Below are 14,678 nucleotides of genomic sequence, written 5' to 3'. Positions count from 1 at the left end.
CCGATCCCTGACGCTGCCAGTTTGGACCCTGGTAGGGCTGGGTCTGCTCCCTGGCTGCAGGGAGGGGGGGTGTCCCACCCCCAGAAGGCCCTAAATTGACACACCCCTCCCCCCCAGGTCCCCATTTGTAGCTTTTGGGGTTCATCTCCTCGGGGGGAGGGGGATAATCTGGGGGGCATCGGGGCTGGGGCCGCAGCTGCATCCTGGCTGGGGGGGGCTGAGCATTGGCCAGACCCCACACGGCCCCCAGCTGGCCTTAAGTGCACGTGGGAGGGGGGGGTCCCCATCCCCTCCAGCACCGGGGGGGGTCTCAGGGGTGGGGGGCAGGATGGGGTTCAAAGCACCGTGGTGCTGAGGCGCAGCTGAAGTGTCCCCAGGCCACGCTCCCCCCTGCCCGGGGGACACATTATGTGAGAGCATCAGGGGCGGGGGGGGGTCACTTCCACCCTGGATCCCAGGCTCCTGACACCCCCCCACCCCCCTCCCTCTGTACCCGCAGCCCCCATGGCCTCACCCCCCACCCCTGCTCCAGGAAGCGCCCCTGAAGAGGGGGGGTCGGGGTCGCTTTGGACCCCCCCAGCTACCGGTGGGCTTGATCCTAATGGAGCCCCTTGGGGGGGCCGTGGGGGGGGCTGTGGGGGGAGCTGAGCCACCTTGGGATGTGAAAATCGTTATGAGTGATTAGAGCTATTACTGTAACGAGGAGAGGCAATTAACGGCGCCTTGACAGGGGCTGGGGCAGCTGATGGGAGCTGGGAGCTGGGGGCAGCCGGGCACGGGGAGGGGGGGACGCATGGCTGGGGATCCCGGCATGAAGGGGTGATGTACAGCCAGGATTATGGGATGTAGGGATGATTTGTTGGGATCCCAGGATGTTGGGGTGATATGCAGCCAGGATCCTGAGATGTTGGGGTGATGTCTTGGGATCCTGGGATGTAGGGGTGATGGCTGGGGATCCCGGGATAGAGAGGTGAGGTACAGCCAGGATCCTGGGATGTAGGGTGATAGACGGGGATCCCAGGGTGTTGGGGTGACACATGGCTGGGGATCCCCAGATGAGGGTGGGATGCAGGGCCAGGGATCCCAGGATCCAGGATGATGATCCCGGGAGCCTGTGTCATCAGGATGGTCTGTGTCTCAGCTGGCGAGCAGCAGGGCTGGCGTGTTCCTGGGATGCAGGGATGACGTGTGTCCTGGGATGCAGGGATGTTGGGATGCAGGGATGCAGGGATGGTGTGTTCCTGGAATGCAGGGATGACGTGTGTCCTGGCCGTGGGGACAGCGTGTGCCGGGCTGTCAGGATGCAGGGACATCGGGATGGCGTGTTCCTGGGATGCAGGGATGGTGTGTTCCTGGGATGCAGGGATGGTGGGATGTTGGGATGCAGGGATGCAGGGATGGCATGTTCCTGGGATGCAGGGATGGTGTGTTCCTGGGATGCAGGGATAGTGTGTGTCCAGATGCCACAGTACAGGGATGGCATGTTCCTGGGATTCAGGGATGCAGGGATGGCGTGTGTCTGGATGCCATGGTGCAGGGCTGGCGTGCTCCTGGGATGCAGGGATGCAGGGATGGTGTGTTCCTGGGATGCAGGTATGCAGGGATGGCATGTGTCTGGATGCCATGGTGCAGGGCTGGCGTGCTCCTGGGATGCAGGGATGCAGGGATGGTGTGTTCCTGGGATGCAGGGCTGTCAGGAAGCAGGGCTGGCGTGCTCCTGGGATGCAGGGCTGTCAGGAAGCAGCGCTGGTGTGTTCCAGTGATGCAGGGCTGATGTATCCCTGGATGACGTGTGCCCGGATGCCGGGATGCCGTCCCCAGGGTGCCAGGCACCAGGCCCACGCAGCGCTCGGCGCTGCCACCAGCTGCTCCTGCAAAGCCCAAGGAACCCCCCCCCCCATCTCCCCACAGCGGGCAGCAGCCCCTCACCCTGGGGGTCCCACCCCACTCACACCAGCCCCACGGGACGCCCCAGGTCAAGGGCTGCACCCCTGGGTGCCAGCACCGGGTGGGGACCCCCGGTCCCTCCGCCACCTCACCGGACAGGGGGTGACAGGTCCCCGCGGGGCGCTCAGGGCTGGGCCGCCCCCCCCCCCCCAAGCTCCGCGGGCGAGCAGCCCGGGTGCTGCTGTCGGCCCGGCCCGGGCTGGTTTCTGGCCAGAGCTACGACGGGGTGTGAATCCCCCCCCGCAGCCCAGCCCGCAGCCGGAGGGTGTTTATTTTTTTCCCTTTCCCGTAGCCGTCTCCGTGTCCGAACTTCCTGAGCTCCGGCCCTCCCGCCCCTTCCGACGGCCGCGCGGCGCAGCCCAGCCGGCCGAGCCCCCCCGGCCCCGCGCGGGTGAGTCGGCACCGCCGCGTCCCGGGGCGTCCGGGGACACCCCCGGTCCTGGGGTCGGGGTGGGGAGGGGAGTCGGGGGGTGGTTTGGGCGCTGCGTCCTGCTGAGGCGGGGGGGGTGCGGGGGGGACGGTGCCCGGCGGGGGCCTGGGGACATCGGGGGGTGCCCGTAGCCGAGGTGAGGGGATGGGGTTGGGGGGGGGGTGGGGTGTGGGGTGTGGGGTGTGGGGTGGTGATGGGACGGTTCGGGGTGACCCCAACTGCTGACCCTGCCCCTGACCTTCACCCTTAACCCCTCCCAGACCCCCCCACCCTCACCCAGCCCCAGCCCTGCGGGTTCAGAGCCCCAGGAGGAAACGCGTCACCCCCGGGGCTGCGGCGGAGGAAGCGCCGGGGCAGAGATAGAGGCTCCTGGGGGGGGGACAGCACCGTGTCCCCCCCCTTGGGGTGTGTCCCCCCCATTCTGTGCCCTGGGGGGTGCTCCCCGTTCCGCTTTGGAGGCCCACAGGGGCTCTTTGAGGGGTCTCTCTTGTCTCTATGGCAATTTGGGGGGGGGGGGGGAGCTCTTCCCCGTGGCAAGCCCCCCCCAGACACAACCCACTGGTGTGTTTTGGTGGCGCTGGGACCCCCCCTCGTGCCCCCCACCCATTGCTGGGGCAGGGGATGGGGCTGGGAGCAGGGGAGGGCTGTGAAGGGGGTGGTGTGACCCCTGGCTCTGCCCCCCACCCCCGGAGGGTTCAGGGGAGGGCAGGATCCCTGGGAAAGAGCGCTGAATTCCCACTGATCGCTTCTTCCACCAAAACCTGGACGCTCCAGGCCAAGGCAGAGGGGTGGGGGGTGGGGGGGAGGCTGGCTCCTTCCCTCCGCTCCCTTATTGGGCCCCAAACTCCACCAGGGACCCCAGGAAGGGGGGAAGGATGGACTGGGGGGGTGACACCTTCGGGGTGTCCCATGGAACAGCGCGGAAGCGCCCGTGAATCCAGCTGTGCCGGCCAGGAAACCTCTGTTTCCTCCCCTGGCTCACGGGGGCTCAGCCTAAAACCCAGTAAACACGGCACTGGGGGCAGGGGGGTTGGAGGGGGGGGGAAAGGGGTGTGTTTGCTGTTTGCACCCCCCTCTCTGCGGCCTCCAGGCTGGCGGTGATCCCAGATGCCGCCCCCGGCCAAGCCGGACCCTCGGCGGGTTGAGCAACAGGCCGAAGGAGCCAGGAGAAGCCACTGGGAATAAGCAGGGAACTGGGTGAACTGGGGCCACACGGCGCCGTGCCGAGCAGCACCCCAGGTACACCCCCCAACCCCCCCACCCCAGGTCCCTCTCGGCACCATCCCACACCAGGATGGGGTGCGGCAGAGGGGGCGGCGATGCCGGGATGCGGCCCTGGGGACGCGTGGGGCCTCCCAGCACGCTGAGCTGCCCTGCCTCAGTTTCCCCTGGGCGCAGGGGGAGCGGTGGGCAGGGCTGTTCCTACGCACGGAGGAATGTAAAGTCAGCCCCCCCCCGCCCCCCAAGCCCCCCCAGGGGAGGCTGCATCCTGCTCGGGAGCCTGGGCTGAGCGGGGTGAGGCCTGAGGTGAAGCTGTGGTTGTCCCAGCGCAGGATGGTGCTGTGGGCCCCGGTGCTGGTGCTGGTGACACAGGCCTGGCTCCTGCCTGCCCTCCGCCCCAGTGACCCCAATGTCTGCAGCTACTGGGAGAGGTAGGGACTGGGGAGGGGGGGGTGGGAAATTGGCGGGGGGGGATGGGATTGGTGATGGGGCCCCTCTCCTCCTCCGGCAGCTTCGCGGCGGCGGTGAAGGAATCCTACACCAAACCCCACCTCGTGTCCTCGGCCGAGCCCTGTCCCGGGGGGCCGGGATCCCCCCTGCCCTGTCTGCAGCACAGGTGGGAGCCCCAAACCCCCCTGAGGATGGGGTGGGGGGTGCGGGGGGGGGGGTGTCCGCATCTTGACAGTGTGGGGCGCAGGGTGGTGGTGGGGGGTCTGTCTCCATCTTGACAGTGGGGTGAAGGGTGGGAGGGGGCTTGGGGGGGTCTGTCCCCATCCTGATGGGTTGGGACACAGGGTGGTTGGGGAGGTTCGGGGGGGGGTCTGTCCCCATCCTGACGGGGCGGGGCGGGGTGCAGGGTGTTTGGGGGGCTCGGGGGGTCTGTCCCCATCCTGACGGGGCACAGGGTGTTTGGGGGGCTCGGGGGGTCTGTCCCCATCCTGACGGGGCGGGGCAGGGTGCTGTACCGCACCGAGTACCGCCAAGCCGTCCGGACCGACTACCGCCGGCGCTACCAGTGCTGCCAGGGCTACTACGAGAGCCGCGACGTCTGCGTCCGTGAGTGGGGCGAGCGGGGGGAGCGGGGTGACCCCCAGGCCGGACCCTGGCTCGGCTACACCCCCCACACCCCCCACACCCCCCGGTCCGTGTCCCGCAGCGCGCTGCACCCAGGAGTGTGTCCACGGGCGCTGCGTGGCTCCGGATCTCTGCCAGTGCGAGCCGGGCTGGCGCGGGGCCGACTGCTCCAGCCGTGAGCGGGGCCAGGGGTGGGGTGGGATGGGATGGGGAAGGGATGAGGATGTGGGTGGGGATGGAGGGGGATGGGATGGGGATGGGGATGGGGATGGGATGGGGATGGGGATGGGGATGGGATGGGGATGGGGATGGGGATGGGGATGGGGATGGGGATGGGATGGGATGGGGATGGGGATGGGGATGGGGATGGGATGGGATGGGATGGGGATGGGGATGGGGATGGGATGGGGATGCGGATGGGGATGGGGATGGGATGGGGATGGGGATGGGATGGGGATGCGGATGGGGATGGGATGGGGATGGGGATGGGGATGGGATGCAGCTGGGGGTGGGATGAGGATGGGGATGGGGATGGGGATGGGGATGGGAATGGGGATGGGATGGGATGGGGATGGAGATGGGATGCACATGGGGGTGGGATGGGGATGGACAGGGATAGGATAGTGATGGAGGTGGGATGGGGATGGGATGGAGATGGGATGGGGGTGTCCAGGGGTGTGGAGGCACCACTGTTCCCCCCCTGCAGAGTGTGACCAGTGGTCCTGGGGGCCGAGCTGTGAGCATCGCTGCGCCTGCCACCACGGGGCCCCCTGCGACCCCCTGAGCGGGGTCTGCTCCTGCCCCCCCGGCTTCGCCGACCCCGCGTGTCACCAGCCGTGCCCAGCCGGCACCTACGGCCAGGGCTGCCGCCTGCCCTGCCCCTGCCACCACAGTGCCCCCTGCAACGCCTCCTCCGGCGCCTGCCTCTGCCCCCCGGGGCTGGCCGGCCCCTCGTGAGTAGGGGCCCCTTTCCTCTGCCCCCACCCCCACCCCAGCACCCTCCAGGCAGGGGTCCCGCTCACCCCTCACCCCCCTCCCCGCAGCTGTGAGGTGCCCTGCCCCGAGGGGACACCCTGTGACACCCCCTGCCCCTGCCAGAACGGGGGCATCTGCCACCCCGCCACCGGCGTCTGCATCTGCCCCCACGGATGGATGGTAGGTGGGATGTACCCCCCCCCTTCCGAAATGCAGCGTGTGCCTCAGTTTCCCCTGCCAACCCCAACGCTCCTTCGCAGGGGGAGATCTGCTCCGTGCCGTGTCCCCCCGGGCGCTTCGGCTCCGGCTGCCAGGGCGAGTGTCGCTGCCACAACGGGGGGAGCTGTGACCCCCGGGGGGGGCAGTGCCAGTGTGCCCCCGGCTTCACCGGACACCAGTGAGGGGGGACAGGGGGGTGGGAGGGGGCACAGGGGTGTGGGATGTGGCACAGGGGGGTGGGAGGGGGCACAGGGGCGCAGAGGGGTGCGCAGGGTACATGGGGGGGGGGGGGGGGGGTGCCAGTGCCAGGTGCCTGCACAGGCAGGGCTGGCCCAACATGTAACGAGCTGGACGGCCTCAGCTCACAGCACGGGGTGGGAGGGGGGGTCTGGGAGCCGCGCTGGCTCCTGGTGGGGCCGTGTCACCCCTTGGTGTGTGTGTGTGTCCCCAACCCGTGCAGGTGCCAGGAGCGGTGCCCGGTGGGGCGGTACGGGCAGGACTGCCAGGAGAGCTGCGACTGTGCCAACGGGGGCCAGTGCTTCCACGTGGACGGGGGGTGCCTGTGCCAGGCCGGCTTCCAGGGCAGCCGCTGCCAGGAGCGGCAGTGCCTGCCCGGCCTCTACGGGCTGCGCTGCCAGAGCCGCTGCCTCTGCCACCCCCAGCACAGCCAGAGGTACAGCACCCCCACCCCGCCCCGCTCCCACCCCCCCAGCAACCTCACCCCAGGGATAAACCCCCCTCCCATCCTCCCTGCCCCAGCATTGTGTGAGCAGGCCTCATGGGGTGAGATGAGTGTGTCTGGTCTCAGCTGGGCTGAGTCCCACCTCATCCAGGCTGGGGCGGGGGGGGGTGCGGTCTGCAGTGTCCCCCTTCCCATTTGTAAAGCCCTTTCCCAGTATAGCCAGTGGTCCCAGTATGGGGGCTGACTGGATTCCCCTCTCCCAGCTGCCACCCATTGCTGGGGGAGTGCACCTGCCACCCCGGCTGGACCGGCCTCTACTGCAACGAGAGCTGCCCCCCCGGGGCTTTCGGGGCCGGCTGCCTGCAGACCTGCCTCTGCCTCCACGGGGGGGTCTGCGACGGGACCACCGGCCGCTGCCACTGCCCCCCCGGCTACACGGTGAAGGGACACAGGGGGAGCATTGGGGGGGGGGGACTGGGTGGTCCTGGGAGGAGGATGGGGGGCTGGGGGGCAGGGCTGCCTTTATCTCTGGGGGGACTTTGCTGGTCCCTTGGAGGTGGGGAGGGGGGGTGATGGGTGTGTGGGCATCCCTCGGGGGGCAGCCTGGGGTTCCGTGGGGTGTGGGGTCACCCCCTCTCTCTCGGGAGGGGGGGGGCATCTCCCCAGGCTTCTGGGTCCTTTCCCCCACCCTGGGTGAGGGTCCCGACTGTCCTGAAGTCTTTGTGTGTGCGCACCCCACTCCCCCCCGGCCCTCCCCCCCACATCCCCCCCCCAGGACGAGCACTGCTCCTCCCTGTGCCCCCCCGAGACCTTCGGCACCAACTGCTCGGGGCGCTGCTCCTGCCAGCACGCCCTCGCCTGCTCCCCCCTCGACGGCTCCTGCCTCTGCAAGGAAGGTGGGTGACCCCCGAGGAGTGGGGGGGATCCCCCTGTGTCCCCCACCCCCCCTGTACCCCATCCCATCGCCCCCCCCATCCCACAGGCTGGCACGGACCCGACTGCTCGGTGCCGTGTCCCGCTGGCACTTGGGGTCCCGGCTGCAACCGGAGCTGTGACTGCGCCCAGGGGGCCCCCTGTGACCCCCAAAGCGGGACGTGCAGCTGCCCCCCGGGCTGGCGGGGTCCCCGCTGCCACCAGCCCTGCCCGGTGAGTGGGGCTGAGCTCGGGGTGCTGCCTGTGCCGGGGGTGGGTGCATCCGGCCCTGGGGCTGACGCCAGCACCCCCACCCCGTCCCCCAGAACGGGACGTTCGGGGGGGGCTGCAGGCAGAGGTGCGACTGCGCCCACGCCGAGGGCTGCGAGCCCGTCACCGGACGATGCCTCTGCCTGCCCGGCTGGGAAGGTGAGAGGGGCCCTGGGGGGGGGAAAGGGGGGAAGGCAACCTGCTGACCCCCCCCCCTCGGCCTTCATCCCTCCTCCTCCTCCTCCTCGCAGGGCCGCAGTGCAAGCAGAGCTGCCCCCACGGCTTCTGGGGCCGGGGCTGCGCCTCGCCGTGCGCCTGCCGCAACGGGGCCCTGTGCTCACCCCAGGATGGGTCCTGCACCTGCACCCCGGGCTACCGTGGGCCCACCTGCCAGCGCTGTGAGTCCTTCACACCCCTCCCACCCACCCCCAAAAACCCACCCTCAAACCCAAACAAAACCAACCCCCTGCCCTAAAAAACTGTGGGCTGCTCCCAACCCCCCTCCGGGCTGAGACCGGCCACACTTCATCACACCCCAGCCTGCCCAGCCGGCCGCTATGGCAAACGCTGCTCGCTGAGCTGCTCCTGCGCCGACGGCTCCTCCTGTCACCCCGTCAACGGCTCCTGTCTCTGCGCCCCGGGACGGCGAGGGCCCCGCTGCGCCCAGCGTGAGTGGGGGGGACACCCCAAACCCCATCTGGCTCTTCCCCCCACACCCCTTTTTCCCCCTTACCCCCCTGTTTCTCCCTCCTCCAGCCTGCACCCCTGGTTTCTGGGGGGATGCCTGCGCCCAGCCCTGCCTGTGCCAGCACGGGGGGACGTGTCACCCCAGCGAGGGGACCTGCCACTGCCCGGCTGGCTGGACGGGGCCGCTCTGTGGAGAAGGTACCCCCCACCCCCCAAACCTGACGGGCTGCACCCCCCCAGCTCCAGCCTGGGGCTTCTGGGGGGGTGAGGCAGAGAACTGCCCCAGGCCACGTGGGTAATACCCCTGCCCAGTGCCCTCCTGGGTACTGGCCCACTATGGAGCAGGGTGCTCCCAGTATGGGGCTGTGTGCACCCAGTATGGGGCTGTACGGTTCCAGTATGGGGCTATATAGTCCCAGTATGAGGATATATGGTCCCAGTATGGAGCTGTATGGTTCCAGTATGGGGCTATATAGTACCAGTATGATGCATGTTCCCCAGCTGTATGGTCCCCGTATGGATCTATGTGGTCCCAGTGTGGGGCTGTATGGTCCCAGTATGGGGCTGTATGGTCCCAGTAGGGGCTATATAGTCCCCATAAGGAGCTGTGTGGTCCCAGGATGAGGCTGTATGGTCCCAGTACGGGGCTGTATGGTCCTTGTATGGAACTATGTGGTCCCAGAACGGGGCTGTCTGGTCTCAGTACGGAGTGGTGTGGTCCCTGTGCGGAGCCACACAGTCCCAGGCTGTCTGGCCCCGGCTGCCCCATGCCCTGTGTCCCCAGCCTGCCCCCCTGGGACCTTCGGGGCCCAGTGTGACCAGCTCTGCCGCTGCCCCCACAACGCCACCTGCCACCCCGCCAGTGGCACCTGCCCTTGTCCCCCAGGCAGGATCGGGCCCCACTGCGAGGCCGGTAAGTGAGCAGAGAGGGTGGGGGGGGCTCGCTGGGGTCCCTGCCCCTCCCCACTAAGGACTCTGCCCCCCCCACACCCCCCCCACCCCATAGGGACCCCTGAGGATCCCTACACCATCGTGCCAGCCCCCCCGGCAGCCTACAGCTCCCTGGGGCTGGTGCTCAGCCTGGTGGCCTTGGTGGCCGTGCTGGTGGCCGTGGTGGCCGTGGCCCTGTGCTACCGCCACCGGCAGAAGGGAAAGGAGAGCCGGCACCTGGCCGTGGCCTACACGGCAGGACAGATGGACACCTCTGACTACATGGTACCAGGTGAGGCCAGTGCCCTGGATGTGGCCCCAGCACCGGTGGCCCCAGCACCAGGCTGATGCCCGTCCCCACAGATGTGCCACCCAGCCACTACTACTCCAACCCCAGCTACCACACGCTGTCCCAGTGCACGCTGCCGGCGCCCAGTCCCGCCTTCCAGGACAGAGCCAGCTCCCTCAAGGTACAGCGCCGCGTGGCACGGTGTGGCACGGTGAGCCCTGGTGCCCTGCACGGTGCACCATGGCACTGCACGGTGTGCTGCAGTGCTCCTCGGAGCATCACGGGGTTCCTCGGTGCATCGTGGGGTTCCTCGGTCCATCACAGGGTTCCTTGGTGTGCCACAGGGTTCCTGAGTGCACCACGGGGTTCTTTGGTGCACCACGGGGTTCCTCGCTGTGCCATGGGGTTCCTCGGTGCATCGTGGGGTTCCTGGGTGCACCGTGGGGTTCCTTGGTGTGCCATGGGGTTCCTGGGTGCACCCCGGGGTTCCTTGGTGTGCCACGGGGTTCCTGGGTGCACCATGGTGTTCCTTGGTGTGCCACGGGGTTCCTGGGTGCACCGTGGGGTTCCTTGGTGTGCCATGGGGTTCCTGGGTGCACCGTGGGGTTCCTTGGTGTGCCATGGGGTTCCTGGGTGCACCCCGGTGTTCCTTGGTGTGCCACGGGGTTCCTGGGTGCACCCCGGTGTTCCTTGGTGTGCCACGGGGTTCCTGGTGCACCGTGGTGTCCCTCAGTGCCCCATGGGGTTCCTCGGTGCGGCACGGCGTGGCGTGGCGCGGCACTGCTGCAGGAAGCTCGCAGCCAACCCCTGTCCTGTTCGGGTTCCAGGTAGCCGGCACCCAGCTGTTCCCCAGCACAGAGAGACCCTGCGGCCCCGAAGGCAACGCCACGCTGCCCCCCGACTGGAAGCACCACGGGGCACCCAGCCTGGGCCCCAGGGGTAAGGGGGGTGGGGGGTGGCTCCCACGGAGACAGTGGGGACCTTGGTCAGAGTGGGGTGGGTCCCTGAATCCCCACTCTGGATCCACCAGGAAGGGGTTGGGGAGGGATGGGTGCAGCACCACCCTGCTGGGGGGTGATGGAGCTGGGGGGACCCCAAACCTGCCCCTTGCAGGGGGGCAGCTGGACCGGAGCTACAGCTACACCTGCAGCCTGGGGACGTACGACGGGAAAGGTGGGGGGAGATGGGGGGGTGAGGTGGGGTGGGATGGAAGGGAGGGGAGGGGAGGGGATGGGGATGGGATGGGACAGGATGAGGATGAGGATGGGGATGGGGATGGGGATGGGATGGGATGGGACTGGATGGGGAGGGGATGGGATGGGGATGAGGATGGGATTGGGGATGGGATTGGGGTGGGGATGGGGAGGGATGGGGATGAGGATGGGATGGGGATGGGATTGGGGTGGGGATGAGGAAGGATGGGGATGGGGATGAGGATGGGATGGGGATGGGATTGGGGTGTGGATGGGATTGGGATGGGGATGGGATGGGGATGGGAATGGGGATGGGATGGGATGGGGATGGGTTGGAAAGACACAGGGCTGGCATAGGGAAGGGCTGGGGCTGGGCCATGCCGGGGTCACAGCCAGACGAGGCTGCTCCCTCCCTCTCCCCTGTGCACCTGCCTTGGGCACCCCCTGACTCCTCCTCCCCCAGCGCACCCCACCGAGGGCCTGGGGGCCAGCGCCAGCTCCCTGGCCAGCGAGAACCCCTACGCCACCATCAAGGACCTGCCCCCCCCAACTGGGAAGACCCCTGAGGGCAGCTACATGGAGATGAAATCCCCCGTCCGGCGTGAGACGTCCTACGCCGAGATCGGGCTGCTCGAGGAGCCGTCCCAGGAGGGTACAGCTGGGCTGGGGGGTGTTGGGGTGCCCTGGCTGGACTCATGGGGGGGACACAGCCCCTTTCAACACCCCTTTGTCCCTTCAGAGAGGTGCCCCGGGGGGGCTGAAGGTGTCCTGCCCGCAGCCACCCCCAGCCATTACGACTCCCCCAAGAACAGCCACATCCCCAGCCACTACGACGTGCCGCCAGCACACCACTACCCGCCGTCCCCGCCGCCGCGCAGGAAGGACCGCTGAGGGATGCGACCCCCCAGGAGGGGACGGGGGGGTCCGGGGTGCCATGGGCCTGGCCCTGTGTGTGCTTCGTCCCCCTTCTCCTCCTCCTCTCCGGGGGGGTGTGGGTGGTGGATTAAAGGGGTCGGTGCGCTGTGAACCGGTTGTCTGCGGTGTTTGGGGGGGGGGCTGCGCCGGGGGACCGGGGCGGGGGGCTTGCTGGGACCCTGCCCAGCTCTGCGGTGGGCCCAGTAACGGGACTAAGAATGGCCCAGTCAGGGCCAGTGATGGTGTGATGACAACCCCAGTAACAGCCCAGTAAGGACCCAGTGAAGGTGCAATGACAGCCCAGTAACAGCCCAGTAAAGGCCAGTGATGCTGCAATGACAGCCCAGTAACAGCCCAGTAACAGTCCAGTGAGGGCCAGTAACAGCCCAGTAACAGCCCGGTAAAGGCCAGTGATGCTGCAATGACAGCCCAGTAACAGCCCAGTAACAGTCCAGTGAGGGCCAGTAACAGCCCAGTAAGGGCCCAGTAAGGCCAGTGTTGGGCTCACGGCCCCAGTGCGTCCCAGCACCCCCCCAGCTCCCCCCCAGTTCCCTCCCCGCTGCTGGAACCAGCGGCGGCCCGGCCGGGCCGGCCCCGAGTGAGGCCTCGGCCCGCCCCGGCCGGGCCCGCCCCGCGCAGCCGCGGTCGAGCCCCGGCCCGGCCCCGCCTCTGCAGGCCGCAGGGTCGGGCGTGCGGGGGAGACACGCACGGGGATCGCATAGGGACCCCCCGCTGTAGAGAACCCCCCTGTAGGGACCCCCCCCATAGAGACCCTCCCCATTAGAGACCCCCATAGAGATCCCCCATAGGGACCCCCATAGAGACCCCCTTAGAGACCCCCCCCAGTAGAGACCCCCATAGGGACCCCCTTAGAGACCCCCCCCCGGTAGAGATCCCCATAGAGACCCCCATAGGGACCCCCATAGAGACACACCATAGTGACCCCCATAAAGACCTTCCTATAGACACCCCCCATAAAGACCCCCATAGAGAACGCCCATAGAGACCCCCCATAAAACCCCCCATAGAACCCCCATAGAGATCCTCCCATAGAGACGTCCCCCATAGAGACCCCCTCGTAGAGACCCTCCACAGAAATCCCCATAGGGACCCCCATGGAGATCCCCATAGAGACACACCATAGAGACCTTCCTCTAGACACCCCCCCATAAAGACCCCCATAGAGAGCGCCCATAGAGACCCCTTAGAGACCCCTCCCAGAGACCCCTTAGAGACCCCTGCCAGAGCCCCCAGAGCCCCCCCCCCAGACCCAGGGCCAGGCGCTCCCAGTCCGCCTTCCCCGCCGCAGGAATGGCGGCGCAGAGCACGCACCGAGCGCGCCGCGGCCCATCTCCGTGTCCCTGTCTCCTCCGTTCAGCGGCCTGTGGTCGCTCTGAGGCCGTGGTCCGGCGCTGGCGAGCACCATCCATCCCCATCCAGGTGGGATTCTCCCTGTGGTACATCCCACCCGCCAAACAACCTGTGGCCGGCGGCACGGGGCCGTAGATCCTCTCACGTCGTGACACCCCGACCGTGACGAACAACCACTCGATCGATGTGAGGTTGTTCTCCCATCAATTCCTTGATGGAGAACCGGGCAGACTCCCAAGGTGTTCCCATAGGGATGGGCTGGGGGGATGGGGAGAGCCACAGGCTGCCCAAGGCCCCGGCGTTACCGCGTCCCGACATCGCAGTCACCTGGAAGCTGAGCCCGGAGACGAGGATGACAACCGGCCGATGAGCAGTTGGTGCACCAGTACCCGTGTTATCCCCCCAGATCTTTCTGGCAGAGGATGGAGAGGGCTCCGCTCCTCTCCCAGCACCAGCATCCCCCCCGCCCCGGCTCTTCTGGGAGGGGAGGGATTCCCCCAAACCCGCCACATCCAGAGGCTCCCCACGCGATGGCAGCATCGCCTCGGTCTCCGGCGCCAGACGGGGACTCCTGAGGCTCCACTTCAGGATTTTTTCCCCTTTCCCTCGTTTCCCAGCGAGGGGATAAATCACAGCTCGGCTCTGCCGCCCGCCTGGGAGGTGGAGCACCCGGACTCCCACTCACGGGGGCCGTGGGGAGGAAACCCCCCCCCAAAATGACTTCCTCGTTCTCCAGGGAGAGACCAAAGCTGGGTGGCGAAAGGGGATGGGGTGTCACTCTCTGAAATCAAAGGCCACGGGGGTGGTTTATTTAACTGCAGGCCCTGGGAGCGGGGGGCACGTCAGGAGCCTCGCCAATGGCTTGTTCCCCGCTCGCTGAGCTCTGCTGAGCTCTGCTCCCCTCTCTCTGAGCTCTGCTCCCCTCTCCCTGAGCTCTGCTCCCCTCTCTGAGCTCTGCTCCCCTCCTGCTGAGCTCTGCTCCCCTCCCACTGAGCTCTGCTCCCCTCTCTCTGAGCTCTGCTCCCCTCCCTCTGAGCTCTGCTCCCCTCCTGCTGAGCTCTGCTCCCCTCTCTCTGAGCTCTGCTCCCCTCTCCCTGAGCTCTGCTCCCCTCTCTGAGCTCTGCTCCCCTCTCTCTGAGCTCTGCTCCCCTCTCCCTGAGCTCTGCTCCCCTCTCTGAGCTCTGCTCCCCTCTCTCTGAGCTCTGCTCCCCTCTCTGAGCTCTGCTCCCCTCTCTCTGAGCTCTGCTCCCCTCTCTGAGCTCTGCTCCCCTCTCTCTGAGCTCTGCTCCCCTCCTGCTGAGCTCTGCCCCTGTCGTGCTGAGGCAGGGGGGTGTCTTGGGTGTTTTGGGCCCAGTGAGAGCCCCGAGCATCCCGTACGTGGAGGAACTGGGCTGCATCAGTTCCCCACATCCTCCCTCAGCGTGGTTCTTCCTGGTGCCCAGCCACAGGCACGGAGCTGGGATGGGTGTGGGGAACCCCTGTAACTCCGGTGCCTCCGGTTCCCTCAGAAAGGAACAACAATATTGGCTTCTGAGAGGTTTCTGGGGCAATGCACGGGGGAGA

At 67.8% G+C, this 14,678-nt stretch overlaps 1 protein-coding gene across 2 annotated transcripts; it reads left to right on the top strand.

Moving 5' to 3' along the window:
* Positions 1-2,308: 2,308 nt before the first annotated feature.
* Positions 2,309-11,844, top strand: PEAR1 (platelet endothelial aggregation receptor 1). Of its 2 annotated transcripts, XM_084276587.1 has the most exons (24): positions 2,309-2,338; positions 3,468-3,616; positions 3,926-4,029; positions 4,110-4,214; positions 4,554-4,654; positions 4,755-4,847; positions 5,379-5,625; positions 5,716-5,827; positions 5,908-6,044; positions 6,327-6,539; positions 6,812-6,986; positions 7,324-7,444; positions 7,531-7,694; positions 7,787-7,889; positions 7,982-8,128; positions 8,270-8,398; positions 8,487-8,615; positions 9,202-9,330; positions 9,424-9,639; positions 9,711-9,817; positions 10,464-10,575; positions 10,750-10,809; positions 11,293-11,481; positions 11,569-11,844. In XM_084276587.1, exons 3-24 carry the CDS (start codon positions 3,932-3,934, stop codon positions 11,718-11,720), a joined length of 3,039 nt encoding a protein of 1,012 aa, XP_084132713.1. In that variant the 5' UTR covers positions 2,309-2,338; positions 3,468-3,616; positions 3,926-3,931; the 3' UTR covers positions 11,721-11,844. The 2 variants fall into 2 exon arrangements, 1 of the variants encoding a protein (XP_084132713.1); XR_014617900.1 differs by lacking the exons at positions 11,293-11,481; positions 11,569-11,844 and having other exon boundaries at positions 9,745-9,817; positions 10,750-10,776.
* Positions 11,845-14,678: the final 2,834 nt, after the last annotated feature.

The sequence above is a fragment of the Gallinula chloropus genome (genome assembly GCF_964237585.1).
Source record: "Gallinula chloropus genome assembly, chromosome: 29".
NCBI lineage: Eukaryota > Metazoa > Chordata > Aves > Gruiformes > Rallidae > Gallinula > Gallinula chloropus.
Note: the sequence above shows the minus strand (reverse complement) of the source record. Positions and strands in the feature narration are given on the sequence as shown.